The following is a 14,797-nucleotide window of genomic DNA, read 5'->3' as shown; positions in this document are numbered from 1 at the left end:
CAAACCGGTGTGAGGGTGTGACCAGCCTTCAGAGGCATGGAAGGTGGCCTCAGATCCTGTTTGCAGGAATACATGTAGACAAGCCAGGCAGCAGTAATTGTAGCCATACTTATTTCTGCCTCAAATTCAAATGCGTAATGGGGTAGAATGACTTTCCAGAGTATTTTTCAAACCTTTTTTTCCATGATTGGCTCCTGTAGCTCCCATAAGGAGTCTAGCAGTAAAAGGCTGTTGAACAGCAGCTCCGGGTGTAGCATCTGTGGAAACGCCAGCTGTTTGCTTTCTTGGCCGTCTCTTTGGGAAGAGGCACCCCAGTGGTCCCAGGGGTCCCAGTTTTATCCAGCTGCTGGTGCCACAGTGCCAGTGGTTAGAACAGCTCTGGGAACTTCCGTAACAACACAATTACACAGAGACCAAGTGTTGAAGAAACGAGAAGTCACATTCTTTGTGCGTGAAGACCAGGGTTACGGCCCTGGGAGAAGAGTCTGCCCATCGCTTGGGTACGTGGGCTGGGGAGAGGAGGTCTCGCTGGTGGAGAGCTAGGGAAGGGAGATCCAGGTGTTGCTGGGGTGTGAGTAGTGAGTATCAGCACGGCTAGCACAAGCTGAAGTACAACTGCTCTAGTAATATTCTGGTGGGACAATGAGGACGGCTCGGGAGGTTGATTATGACGACCTCATTTTTTTTCCTACTTGTGTACGCTGAGTTTTGGAGAATGATACTAGTATGGGAGGCAGGTAACCTCTTATTGTAAGAGTCTGTTTTATCACCCACTATTTTATAAAGGTACCTTGTTTAATTTCAGGGATTGAGTCTAGGGGTTCATCTGACAGAACTGCCAAAAAATAATTGTACCTTCTGTTTAGATATTACATCCTCATTTGTAATTTTTTTTTTTTTTGAGTGAAATGGGTTAGAACTTTGGAGAGTTTCAAACTATTGCTTTTCAGAGCCTCATTTGACTCTTACTGTTCCTTTTGAAGATTGCATGCCTTAATTTTGAAATCTTAATTTAAAGGAGAGAGTGAGAAGGATGCTAAATAAATAGCTTTTCAATCCAGGCAGTCCTTGTGTGGATACCTACCTGGGAGTAATGTCAAAGTCTATTGTGCTTTTTCCAAGTGTATTTTTTAAAGAGTTGGTTGTCTAGATCAGTGCCTTTTTTACAGAAGATTAATAAACATCTGTGGGGAAAAAAAAGGAGTTCAGAGTATGTAAGTGAGAAGTTCCTAATGTGCCATCAGTGGCAGTAGCCAAATTACAAACAATAGAGCAAAGAGAACTCCGTGTGCTCGGGTAAGGGTTTCTTCTGCCCGCAGCACCTTCCTCAGCCTGGTAAATCCTCCCAGAACTGCAGCCTGCAAGCGTTGCCCTGCCTGAGGACGTCGTGCCTTCCACATTTCGTTAGCAACGGGGCGTTGCTTGCTGTTGGTGTTCTGAGAACTGCATCTTACCTGCACGACACAGATGCTCAGTGCAGAATGTTAAGTGCCATCTTTGTTCATGCATGCTATCTTCTGGTCTGTCTAAACCATTCAGGGTTCACTACCCAAGCATAGATTTGCAGTTGCTACCAGCAAACATTTTGTTTGAAAGTTGTGACCTTAAATGCAAAGCACTTCCCTTTTTTTGTTTTTCTCCTTTCTAATAACCTTTAGGAGTATGAAAACCTTTGTCACTTGTTTTAAATGTCCTTATGACAGTCTTTGCAAGCCTGTATGTATTTATAGTAAATATTACACTGTGTTTGTCACCAGGGAGACTGCAGCTATGAGCTGGAGATTCAGCCTCACTTACGTATTGAAGACGTTAATGTTCAAAGGAATAAAAGTCATCATTCCATGACCACCTCCACACTTGAACAGAAACCACGCTCATCTGGAAAAGACGTGGCACACAGATCAAAAGTAAAACCATTTCTACCTGATCCAGATGATAATGAAGATGAATTCTTTACCACGTTTAAAATAACAAAACCAAAACCTCCCAAAAGAACTTCTGGATTAAATTTGGAAGCGACTGTGTTTCCTGTGGGTACTAATACTTCCGCTTCTTACTCAGCAAGGAGGCTTGCTCTGGTTGAAAATACTGACCAGACCAGCCAAAACGATGAGGAACTAGAGGTGACATTTGACTTAAATGAATGTATTGACCTATGTGACAACAGTGAGAGTGCTATAACTCATGAAAGTGCGGCAATGAAGGAACACAAAAGTGTGGATAAAGCTTGTAGGTCACTGGGGATGAACCACGCAGATTCGGGTTATAGCAGCTTCACAGCTGAGAAATCACCTGGGTCCTCTGACTTTTTTTATCTTCCTGAATCATACGTAAATTCATTTGCACTTGTGAGACCATCTGAGGAGCCTTCTTTGTCAAAAGGAGTATTTTCCCATGCGAAAAGTCTTTTATCACAATCTCCTCCCTCTTTGGATAAACTTGATGATTTTGAAAACATGGGAAACGAAGATACAATATGTCCTTTTCAGAAAGTCATTTCTGATACTTCCTCAGAGAGACTGCAGGACAAAGTCTTTCCTGCATCCTCAGAAGCTGATCATTCTCTGCTGCTCTTTGAAAACCCTGAACTGAAAGGCGCCAGTGAATCGTGTGCTTCTGTAAGGAATTGTTTTTCAAAAACTGCATCATCTTCTGAGGCTGCTGCTGTCAAAGCTGAAGAGGAACTTCACTGGGATGACAGCTTTGATAGTCTGTTTGAGAATGAAGAATTCACTGAAATTCAAAAGAAAACTCCAACACTAAATCAAACTCTGACAGATAACCCTACAAATAAGTATTTTGCTCAAAAAAATAAAGAAGATCCTGAAATTAACACGAAAAATGTGATTATTGATGAAGAGAAGAGTATACATTTATTTGAAGATGACTACGTTTATGACGCAAATAATGGAGGTTTTTCTTTGAGCAAGGAGCATTTGGTGGGGTCAGGCTCGGGTGCAAGGGCCGTTGGGGAGTGCAGCCCCGAGGGGACCCGCCGGGAGCGGCCGGGGGGTGGCACAGCCACAGCCACCCCCACGGCAGCTGGTGTCAGCGTGACCGAGCCCTTCACGGATCCTTATGACAGTTCTCAAGAACTGTTTTCTGTTAACTTTGATCTGGGATTTTCCATCGAAGAGTGTGAGAGTGAAATCTTTGAAGAATATACAAATGCTAATAACGCCAGGAAATCAAACAGTGCCTCGGGGGGTCGTGTGGATGTTAAACCCACTGAAAATAAAAAAAAAATACCGAATGATAGCTCCAGACTTGAAACGCCACCGAAACGGGATTGCAAAAGTCTTGAGAGAAGAGACGTTTCCCCACTCTGGGCACTCCAGAGCAGGAGCCTGAAGGGTAGAGAAGGGACTGAGCAGGCTCCCGCTGCGGGGCCGCTCTGGAAGCCGGGGGGCAGAAGGACAGGAGGGGGATCCCCTGGAGCTGTGTCTTCTGCACCGCCCGCCCCAGCGAGTGGAAACGTTCCGAACACTGAAGCTGTCAGAGGAATTCCTGTGAATGCCTTCTCTAGTGCCAGGGAGGAAATTCCAGAGGGGACAGAGAAAGTCACTAAAAGCCCCCGTAGGCAGAACTTCAGGAGTCCAGCCGTGGGTGCGCGTGATTCCCCTTTAGGAAGAGCCGGAAGCCTGGAAGCCGCCGACCTTCGTAGCTCACGTCTGTCTCCTGCCGAAGGTAGGGATTTCCAGGTGGTTAATGCCTTCAGTTTAAATAAATAGAACCCAGTATCTTCTGGATCCTCAATGTGGTTTTATGACTTAGGTGGGAAGGATGAAAGGCAAAGGGAATAATGGCTGCAATACTAGAAACTGGGTCGAGGAGGAGACTTCCCAGAGCCTTAAGCCTGCACACGAGCTTAGCCCTTGGGGGCTGAAGGGCAGACTGGGGGCACGGCCGGTGTTAAAGCCCTCATCCCTCCTCAGGGCACCAACAGTGCAACGTGTGAGACATGGCTGCGGCACCTGGAGCTGCCCTCAGAGCCCGGCTTAATCTTCCCAGTGTCTGACTTGCAGTCAGCTGGATCTGTTGCTCTTCAATCCCTGAATCCATGCTGTGGATATTTTCCTGAATCCATGCCGCGATACTTTCCTGTCATTGTTCCTGGGGAGCAGAAACTCTACTGATGGATTTCTCTCAGTTTAGCTGTGTGACAACTGTCTTGTATTTACAATTTTCTGATTATAACTTCAGTACAAACCTGGATTGTCTGAAAAATATTGACTGTTTGTAGGCTCAATTCCATTTCCTTCCTTCTCTCTCCCCGTCTGTCTTTTTCTATGCCATAAAAAAATACTTTGTATTCAGATACTGAAATATGTATAAATGACCATCACTCCTCACTGGTAGGTCACTTAGAGGTCACATTCACACCCTTCCATGTGTTTATCTCCCAGTAACCTTGGATTACTCACAGAACAATTCAGGCTTAATAGTCCTTGGTCTGATTCATAAGGCACATCAGTTTTTTCTGAATGGTTCTGTTATTGCCCTTAAAGATTGAAACAAAGCATAAGCAGTCCTTTTGGTGGTTAAAGCATCTTTTTTTCCTTCTCTTTGAATTTGTTTGATAGCTATCATCTTTTCTGAAGGTGATTGATTGTCGAATGCCACCTTTCTTCCTGAACCATCACACCTTCAAACTGATAAGTTAGCTTGAATTAAAAAACATGTTGAGTTAAAAAATTGTAATCTACTTAATAAAAATTTTTTTAAAAGCCAAACGCCAAAAAAAACAAAGCACAAAAGGCAACAAATTGCTGTTTTAGAATTGCAGGGTTAATACTGACCCTGGATCAGGTTGTTAAGGACTGGAAAGCCTCCCTGGACAGCGTGTGTTATTGAAATGATAGTCACTGGTATTTAAATACGATATTTTAGAAGTTGAATGCTTCTTGGGAATTTTGTGCTTTTCCTGAAAGCAATTCAAACCTTTGAGGGATGTAGTCAGAACCCCCTCTCCGTCCTGCCATACCCCCAGGCAGACGGGTGAGCCTACGCCTGCCACAGCTGCCCTTCCCCTCCATACCTATGACAAGATGTTTCCAGAAGTGTAACTCTCACTCAGCTTTAAGCGGCTTCTTCTGTTGGTTTCATTTTTCACCTCCTTTTTTTCTGTATCTGTACTGCCTGGGGTAATCACTTCCACTCAGAGACTCTCCAGGAAACTAAGATTTATTGTACATCTCAGCTGGAGATTAGTTATTTTGATTAACAAGGCTAAAGAGAACAATATTTGCCACGCAGATCAATAAGTAATCTCCGTTGTAGGTATTTCTATAAGAGAGGCAGATTTTGATTGCTCAGTTATAGCAATATTGTACTGTGAACAATGCAGTGCCTTGTGAATGTTGTTTACTATTTTTTCTCCAGGAACCAGCAGTGAGAGTGAAGAAGAGATCGTTTTCCAGAGAAAAAATAGGAAAAAAAAGAATGTTTTGAAGTCTCCTGATGTGAGTCTTGGGGGGGGGGAAAAAAAAAAAAAAAAGCTAAGAGGAGCAAAATGACAAGTCAAACAGCAAAACAAAAATCCCAATTGCAATTATAGTTCTTTCTGTTTACACAGGTTACGAATGACAGTGATTTTGAGTCGCCCATTCGTGCCATCAGGAAACGTCAACACCCACTTAACATGGTAAGTGCTTCGGTGAGACAGAAGAAAAATAATGCAAACTCATTTATGGAGCATATATTTAAACATTTGCTCTTTCTCCAGTCAGTAGGCAAGTGTTCTTCTTAAAAATACTTATGCCATCTGACCTAAGGCGTATCAGAATGTCCCTGCTTTCCTTCCTTCGAGTCTTCCCTGAGCTCTCCAGAGATGACTCTGTAGGTGTTGTGTGGCAGTGAAATATTGTTATGGGCGGGAGAGCTGAGCCTCTCCCTGTGTGAAAGGCAGTAAAATAACTTTTCTTCTGCAAAGCTCTTAATCCAAAAAAAAAAAAAAAAAAAAAAAAAAAAAACAAATCATGTCACATTTGACCTGATTTTTCTTGCAAAGAATGTTTTCCTGTTCCTTTTGTATTTAATAAGATTGGAGTTGTTGCATTATTTTGTCATAGCAAATCAATCACAAAAAAATCAGGTGTTGCTTAAAAAAGCCAGATGTTGAAAGATGACTGTGTCATTGAAAATATTGCTTGATTCAGTCTTTATTTATTGAAGTGTCTGTGAAACGTTCCTCTAGTCAGACGTGTCCAGTGATGACAGCATGGATTTTCACAAGAGCTCGGGGAGGACCACAACTAGCAGCTGCAACAAAAACCAGCCGAGAGGCACGAAACGGCGGAAGGTCAAGAGCAGTTTCTCATACAAGGTATGTGACCTCCTCACACCTCTCCTCGGGTGCTGCGGGTGCTGCTGGGAGCAGCTGGCACTGGGTGTGCTGTAGGGAACTGTGGTGCTTTGTCCTGTGTGAGTGTGTGTGTGTGTGAGTGTGAGTGTGTGTGCACATTTGCAGCAGAGCAAAAGCTTCTTCAGAAGAACGTGAGCAGCATGTGCTACCAGACAAAACCAGAGGGACAGACAGTGAGATCCTGCTTTCTCTTCAGACTGCAAGAATGAACTGAAAGTATTTTCTAATTTGTCTATTTTTCAATATAAAGAAAACATGAAAATGACAGAAATGTTGAGCACTGCTTTCACATATGTAAGGTGGAAATTTAGCGTGTCACTGAGTCACTCCTCCTGGAGCTTGTGGGTGTTTCATGGCTTAAAAAATGGAGCTTCTGTCTATTTTGTGGCCTTTGTAGGATCTCAGGGTACAGCTGTATTACAGTAGTGGGCAGTTGTTTGTTCCTAAGACACTGTTTAGGGGGCTGAGGCTTGTAGCTGTTTCACACAAGTTTATTGCTTCACACAAGAGGAAATCTCGAAACGCTGGGGAATGACCTTAACCCTCACATCCATTGCCTGACTTTCAGAGGATTCTGCAGGGCCCTGCCTAATAATGTTCTGAAGGAAAATAACAAATTACATTACAAATGGAAGATACTCAAAGCTTAGTCAGACTCAGGAAGTTCTTGTCCAGAACTTACACTATTAGGATACTTACTCATATGAATTTACCACCTACGCTGATGGTTTCAGCTTCACACCCATAAGACAGCAGTGGTGCCTCGACCCGAGAGCTTAAGTCTGAACTTGGTGGTTTACACTTTAATCTGTCACTGCGTCAGGAATGGATGCAGGAGAGGATGCAAGGCTGGGATCACATATTCATAGTAAGCTGTAAAGCTCTTAAATATGCGTGGATGTGGTTCCACTAGGCAGAAATTACTGTAATCAGGGCTTGCTGGGCACATTATGTTGGTTATTTTTAATGCTTTAAAGATAATCTTCATTATGGAGGCTTCCCTATAGTATCAGTATTTTGCGTTCTGGAATACAAAAGATGAAAAATCCATTTTTTTTCAGTTTTATCGGGACATTTTTTTTATGTGAGGCCAAAAGGTTCGTGGAAAGAGAGTGTGTATACTTGTGAAATTCTGCTCTGCCTTCACACATCTTACCCAAACATCCATAGCGATGAACATGACAGAATTTCAGATTCACAGAAGATCCAAGAGATCAAAATCATTGTGCTCAGCCACCACCAGTCGCAGTGTTGGGTCACAAGTACAGGTAGTGGAGCTGTAGGTACAGCAGAGAGTTGCAGCTGGATTAATGGAGACCGTGAGAAGTCCAAGGGGCCACTGGCACTGAACTCAAACATTGAAAAAATAATTTAAGAACCTGGTAATTTATTGTTTCCCAAGTGTAACCAGACTCTTGACTGTTAGTTTCTGGTGTCGTGGTGCTTTCCACGCTGCAGGGTTTGTCCTCTCCGTAGTCCTTCAGGAGGAAGAAGGATTAAGACTAATTGGCAGTAGCAGTGAGAGTTCTTTCCTGTAAACAGGTGGCCTCCTGGGTCTTGCAGGATAATCAAAACTGTTCTAGAAAAGGAACTACTGCTAATGCCTGTCATTCAGGCTTACTAATTGGTGTAAGCAACTAATTAAAAGACTTAGGAAAATTTGAAAATCAGATATGTCACTTACTGTGGCACAAGGTGCCTCAGTCTTCCGTGTGCTAAACTAAAACTCACTGCTTTGTGCTTTTGATTCAAAGTATTTTGAAGGCAAGCAAATAAATTTTTTGAGTAATTGGGATGCATAATTTTTGGGGTTGTTTGGTTGGGTTTTTTTTTTCTTCCATGTTCTACTTTAGTACTTTATAGCTGAAATTGTAAGAGAAAGTTAGCTTAATATAAAGTCTCTCTGACAAAACGTCTTCCTGAACTCATTTGTTTTGTTTCCATGTACATTCTTTTGAATGTTTTGTTGTCTGCTTTTGATGGAACTTAGTCCCAGGGTTTGTGTCATGTCTCCCGGCCTGCAGTTCATGTGGGAAGTGCCTCATCTTCCCTGAAAGAAGAACATTTTCTCAATAACGAGTTGCACTGTCTGATGGATTCATGAAAAACTGAATCCTGAGTCCTAAACAGAAGAGGGCAAACCAGGGTGAAGTCTGTTCTGAAGTTTCTAGTGGACTGGGGTTCAGAGTAATCCCGCGCTTCTAAATCAGATTTTTGAAAGGAAACGAAACGAGCAAAGCTAGCTTTATAAGTTCCAGAATGACCTATTATTTTCCAGGGGCTTAGCTACGACGTGTTGGTAGACTCTGGCGGCAGCAGTTCCTGTGTGGGCGCAGAGAGCGCCGCAGGGCTCTGCGCTGTGGGACCCGTGTGTGTGCTCAGGGCTGTCTCTGAACTTTGTGTCCTTTCCATCTCCTTGCCCTGTGAGGATTCTCTTGGCAAAGCCAGAGGCCTAATAGCTGTGCCCATGGAAGCAGCTGGTGGTCTGGAGTCGCGGCCTGGTTTAATCAGAGGTGTCGTACGTAACACTTAGTAAATCAGGAGCCAGGTTCTGACTACAGCTTGGGATGCTTTTCTCTTTCAGACTGCAGCAAGACAGTTTTTAGATGAAGAGGCAGAGGTGTCCCTGCAAGACGCCGATGGTGTTTCATCTGATGAGACTGTTGATACAGAGAATGAGCTGAACTCTTCCCTTGCTCAGTTCCTGAATGATGACGTAGAGGACACACAGGCGCTGAAAGGTGAACGAGGAGGGGGGTGGGATAAGGGGAGTGTGACGGGCACGGCCACGGCACCAGCTAAAACCTCAGCCTGGGCCAGCTCATGAGTGGTGACCTCCTCAGCTGTGCTCTGGCAGGAGCTTTCCATTATCGCTCTGTGCCTTTTCTGGGTTTATTCACATGGGTTTCTCCTGTAGTAAGTTCCCCACTGGTGTCTGTTCTTTGGGGATTGCAGGGGCAGGAGATCAGCTCTCACTAAGCGTCACCCACCCTCCTTTTACACCGTTATGACTGAACAGAAACACCATTTCCCATTTCACTTAGAAATTTCTGAATCTTTCTGGTCCTCTCTTACAGAGAGACTTAAAATATGAGACATGAAATAATGCTACAAGTGTTAAAGACAAAGTTCCAGTGTTGGCACTGACAGAGCTGAGGTGATTTACTTACCCCCGTGCTTATGACCCTTGCCTTTCCCTGGCACATCTGCATGATGGAATCATCGTGTTACCACTTAAGATGCCCAGGTCTTGCTGAGGATTTTCCTCCTCCACTGAAATTGTGAGTGGCTCACTGTAAGATCTGTGTGGGCTTCAGCAAACCCGTCCCTTTCTCATAGTCTCTGAAATCAGTGGTGGCTGTTTGGGAGAGACTCACAACACAGAAACCAGAGTGATCTGGGTTTCCTGTGGCTGCTGTTGCCCTTCTCCCTGCTGCGGGCAGCCAGGAAGCCTTCAGTGTGGCAGCTTTCCTGGCAGCAGGCTGCGTGGGCTTAGTCCTTTGCTTTTTGATTTCCAGAGATGTCTGGAGAACGGCAAGTGTCTGTTTTTTGAAATACAGGGAACGTAAAGGCATTACTTAATATGGAAAACACAATGTAACAATAATGAATTAAAAATTGTATCCCTAATAATACTTAATGATCTTTTATGTTCTCGTTTTAATTCAGACTGTGAGATGAAAGGAGTTTACCTGAAATCTGTGCGCAGTCCAGCTCTTGGCAATAGATACAAAATGGTTCATCGTGAATTCGACAACATGGAGATTTTCTCACAGGTACGAAGCGAAACGACTCCTGTCCTCGTGAAATCCTGACTGCGCGTCACCGTGTTTTAGGGTCTAATGCTACTCCAAAGTATCGCTTGCAGCCTGTTGTTGATAAATGATAAGTTCCAGCAGAAGACTATTTGCTTCATTTTGATTTTGAAGTGGCAGCGTGCAGACCCTTGTGCTTTGGCAGAAGTGTACACCCCCAGTTCTCCAGCTGGAGAGGGGCTGTCAGCCAGTCTGCAGTGAAAGGGCAGGGCCAGGCTGGCTCTGAGGAAGGATTTCTGTGCAGAAGGGGCTGTTGGGCGTTGGAATGGGCTGCCCAGGGCAGGGGGGAGTCCCCGGGATCCCTGGAGGGGTTGAAGAGTCGGGCTGAGCCAGCGCTGAGGGATCTGGGGGAGCTGGGAATGGTCAGGGGGAGGGTCATGGTTGGGCTGGAGGAGCTGCAAGGGCTTTTCCAACCCCGATGATTCTGGGATTCTGTGACAGCATCCCAGCCCCTGGCTTGCTTCCACCATTCCAGTGTGGCTGTAACAGGTGTGGGACCAGGTCATCGCCCCCGCTCCACCACCTCCCTCTCACGGAGGAGACTGGTGGCACCTCCCAAGGAAGAGCCCGGGGAGGGCAAGTTAACACCAACATTATTAACTCACAGTGTTGGAAAAACAGGATGATTCCTTATCTCCTCCCCATTTTCTTTTCTATTTCCTGTGTTCCTGCTTTTTATACCACCTTCAGCACAGTAAATTAGACATCTAGATTTGATGAAAAGGATGAAACACTTTTTTTTTTTCCTTTTTCCCCTGCTAACACACACAAATTCAGGTTGTGCTCACTGATTATCTGCCGGCAGGGACTCGATTTCCCAGCAGCCTCGGCTCATTCTGTCAGACCTGTTGTTTCAGGTGGGGCAAAGCCTGACCTTCCCTTTCATTTCCCTGCAAAAGCATCACCCCGCGCTTCTGCCAGCCAGGCTGTGCCTGCGCTGGGGGGCTGGGGGCGGGTGGGCTCTGCCTTGTCCCCGGACCCGCGGTGGGGGTGAGAGCCCTCTGCAGTTCCAACCCCTGACAGGAGCCTGAGCGGCCCAGTCGCCTCTGCTGGGATCCTGCAGTTCCCATTCCCAACGAAAGCTCTTGGGGATGGCTGGTGGGTGAGAGTGCCTTTGTGGAGAGGAGGAGCAAAACTGACTGGGTTTGGTGGTTTTTCCCCCTGACAGATTCCTGAGCAAGACCCCGCTTATGCAGAGGACAGTTTCTGCGTTGGAGAGGAGGAAGAGGAGACTTGCAAACAAAGTGAATCTAGTGAGGAAGAAGTGTGTGTTAATTTTGATCTCCTAAATAATGAGAGTTTTACTAGTGGAAAAAAACAATATCTCACTCGCCGCAGAAAAAAGTTAAAGCAGGCCAGGATGGAAGAGGACTCCTCTGTCCCAGCCCAGAAGAAGAAACTGTCCCGAATTATTGTTCTCAGTGATTCCAGTGGGGAAGAAACAAGTGTCAGCAACGAGAAGCCTGTGAGAAGAGACAGTTTGGGGGCAGGACAGGAACATGCTCCGTTACCCCAGCCACTGCCCCCAGCCTCTCCCGTGCAGCACAGACACGTCCCTGGGGAAGAGGTTGTTCCTGGGTCTGTGGAGAAGAGTGAGATGCTCCTTGGCGTGAAAGCTCCGGGGGCTGGAGCGCTGGATTTCCACCCAGAGGGCCCAGCCAGGAGCACGCGGGTCCTGCCGCCCGCCGCCAGCTCGGGCACGGCCAGGGGGGGTCTGCAGGCTCCCGCCCAGGTGGGTGCCCGGCCCCAGCAGGGCCCTTCCTCGCCCCCCCCGTGCTGAGCTGCCCCACGGGTCCCTCCACAGCGCTGGGGGTGGGCGGGAGCGGGGCGGTTCTGCGGGGGCCGCTCCTTACCCCCGGCCCAGGGAGCCGCCCGGGCAGCGTCCTGGCTCCTGGAGGTAAAACTGGGATTAGCCCCCGGCCGAGCCTGGCACTCAGCGGGGAGCGGGGCCTGTCTCGGGTAGCAGAGAGCGTCCGCCGATTCTCTGGGGCTTGGGGCTCTGAAGTACCTGTGCTGCCCTCAGCCAAACTCTTCACCTGAGCGTGGGCTCCCCGGCCCCTGGCTCCCCGGCCTGGCCTGGACCAGTGAGCAACTGGGGCATGAGGCTGCGCCCCCAGCACCCAGCTGCTGGCAGGGTGGGTCAGGGCCTCGGGGGACTGGTCCGAGGGCATTCAAGGGGAATCTGAATGTATTCATCTTTTGCAGTATCGAAAAATACCTTTTTTTTTAAGATTTTAATAATTGGGCTTAAAAAAAAAGTTTTCAATTTAAAAAGCGGAACATTTTTAAATTTAAAAAAAGGGGAACTTTTTAAATTGAAAAAGAAGTTGAACTTTTAAATTGAAAAAAAAGTTGATTTAAAAAAAGCGGAACATTTTTAAAATTGAAAAAGTGGAACATTTTTAAATTTAAAAAGTGAAACTTTTGAAAAGTGACTTTTTAAATTTAAAAAAAAAAATTTAAATTAAAAAAAAAGCGGAACATTTTTAATTCAGGAGCAAGCATACCCGTTGGCCACGGGTCTCTGAGGGCAGGGGTCTGTGCTGCCCCGTGCCCCGCAGACACGGGCTGTGCTGTCCCCGTGCAGGTGCAGGGCTCGGGGCAGAGCCCCCGCAGGCCGCCGCCGGCCCCCCCCGGCCCCGCAGTGGCCCCGCCGAGTCGCCCCCCGCCGCGCCTGCTGGCCGCCAGCCGGGAGCTCTGCGCCGCGCCGGGGCTGATCTCGGCGCTGAGGGCCGCGCACGGCCTCCAGGTGCAGGTCTGTGCCCTGGGCGCCGGGCACTACGCGCTGAGCACCCGCACGGCCGTGGAGAGGAGCCTCTGCTCGGAGCTGCTCAGCCCCCAGCGCAGGAACAGGCTGGTCCAGCGGATCCACCGCCTGCAGAGGGTGTTCGAGAGGATCGTGGTGATCGTGGAGCAGGACAGGACGAGGCCCGGTGGGTGTGCGGGGCAGGCTGAGAGCGGGCGGGTGTGCGGGGCGGGACGAGGCCCGGCGGGTGTTTGGGGGCGGCGTGAGCCCCGCCGGTCTCTGCCCGGGGCTCGCACTGGCCACACCAGACAGAAGATCGATGGGAAAGCGGGATCCTGGGGCTCCGCAGGGCCCTCGCGCTGGCGAGGCCGTTGGCTACACACCGAAATGCTTTCCCAGTAACGCGACTGTCCTGTCCCCCAGGGGCGGCCCCGCGCGGTGTCCAGCGCGCCCAGGGCTCCACGGCCACACTCTGCGCCCTGGCGCGGGCCGGGCTGCGCCTCCTCTTCAGCTCCTGCCAGGAGGAGACGGCCGCGCTGCTGCGGGACCTGGCGCGGGCCGAGTGCCGGGGGGACGCGGCCCCGGCGCTGCCGCCGGCCGTCGAGGGACACCGCCAGGAAACCCTCAACTTCTACCTGACCATCCCCGACCTGGGCTACCCGGCCGCCCTCAACATGTGCCACCGCTTCCCCTCCGTGCGGGCCGTGGCCAACAGGTACCGGCGGGGGCTGGGGCTGCCACCGGGACCCTCCCTGCGCCCCGAGGGGCTGCTGGTGAGGGGTCCCCATTTCAAAGTGTCCCCAGTGAGGTGTCCCCACAGAGATGTCCCCCTCTCAAAGTGTCCCCATTGATGTGTCCCCTTCTCAAGGCGTCCCCATCTCAGGGTGTCCCTGCCGAGATGTCCCCATCTCAAGGTGTTCCCATTGAGCTGTCCCCACGGACGTGTCCCCATCTCGAGGCGTCCCCACTGAGGTGTCCCTGCTCTGTTCTCTTCCAGCTCCCCCTCGGCCCTCGCCGCCGGTGCCCAGCTCAGCCTGCGGAAGGCGGAGCAGATCCACCGCTACCTCCACCACCCCTTCGACACGCAGCTGCTGCCCGACAGCCCCGGCCCCGGGGGCAGAGGCCCTGCCCGGAGCTGAGCGGGGACACGGCCCTTGGCTGCTCACTGCACTTTAACGGCTTTTCCTCCACTGTAAAATGTGTAAATAAATCCTTGCAGAGAGCTGAGGGCTTGGGGACGCTGCGGCCGCGCTCTGCCGGCAGCTGCTCTGGGGACAGGGCTGGGGCGTGTCCCCTGGGTGCCACCACCCCAAACTGCTTTAAACATGGGAATAACGGCTGGGGGGAGGCACCTCCCTGCCCTTCCTCAGCAACCACCGGGGTCACAGGGCGGCCCGGGGCAGCCAGAGCTGCGACTCGGGAAGGAAAGTGAGGGACAGGGACAGATAGATCAGGTGTAGGATGTGTAAGATAACAGATAATATAGAATATATATTGATATACTATATAATATGATATACAATATGTAAGAATATATATTATTATGATACAGAATATGTAAACTATAAAATGTGTTATTATGATTTGATATATAATATATAGCAGACTGGCTCAGCTGTTCTGCAGCTTAAAAATGAGAGGATGAGAAGGCACAGGCCCAGCTCCCAGAGTAAGCCAGGCTCAGCTCAGGGACAGCTCCCAGGGTAAGCCAGGCTCAGGGACAGCTCCCAGGGTAAGCCAGGCTCAGGGACAGCTCCCAGGGTAAGCCAGGCTCAGGGACAGCTCCCAGGGTAAGCCAGGCTCAGGGACAGCTCCCAGGGTAAGCCAGGCTCAGGGACAGCTCCCAGGGTAAGCCAGGCTCAGGGACAGCTC

At 48.6% G+C, this 14,797-nt stretch overlaps 1 protein-coding gene across 6 annotated transcripts in view; it reads left to right on the top strand.

Moving 5' to 3' along the window:
• FANCM (FA complementation group M) overlaps positions 1-14,365 on the top strand; it is a 69,198-nt gene extending 54,833 nt beyond the window's left edge. For 3 of the 6 annotated variants that reach the window (XM_074909046.1, XM_074909048.1, XM_074909047.1), the window contains 10 exons: positions 1,758-3,687; positions 5,383-5,462; positions 5,558-5,644; positions 6,197-6,325; positions 8,949-9,105; positions 10,034-10,140; positions 11,348-11,911; positions 12,767-13,112; positions 13,349-13,640; positions 13,923-14,363. In XM_074909046.1, coding sequence (XP_074765147.1) covers positions 1,758-3,687; positions 5,383-5,462; positions 5,558-5,644; positions 6,197-6,325; positions 8,949-9,105; positions 10,034-10,140; positions 11,348-11,911; positions 12,767-13,112; positions 13,349-13,640; positions 13,923-14,064 — 3,834 coding nt within the window. In that variant the 3' untranslated portion in view covers positions 14,065-14,363. Of the gene's footprint in view, positions 1-1,757; positions 3,688-5,382; positions 5,463-5,557; positions 5,645-6,196; positions 6,326-8,948; positions 9,106-10,033; positions 10,141-11,347; positions 11,912-12,766; positions 13,113-13,348; positions 13,641-13,922 lie in introns of all 6 variants that reach the window. The other 3 variants (XM_074909044.1, XM_074909045.1, XM_074909049.1) reach the window with 2 other exon arrangements.
• The last annotated feature ends 432 nt before the right edge of the window (positions 14,366-14,797 follow it).

The sequence above is a fragment of the Athene noctua genome, chromosome 6 (genome assembly GCF_965140245.1).
Source record: "Athene noctua chromosome 6, bAthNoc1.hap1.1, whole genome shotgun sequence".
NCBI lineage: Eukaryota > Metazoa > Chordata > Aves > Strigiformes > Strigidae > Athene > Athene noctua.
This window is presented reverse-complemented; position numbering and strand designations above follow the sequence as displayed.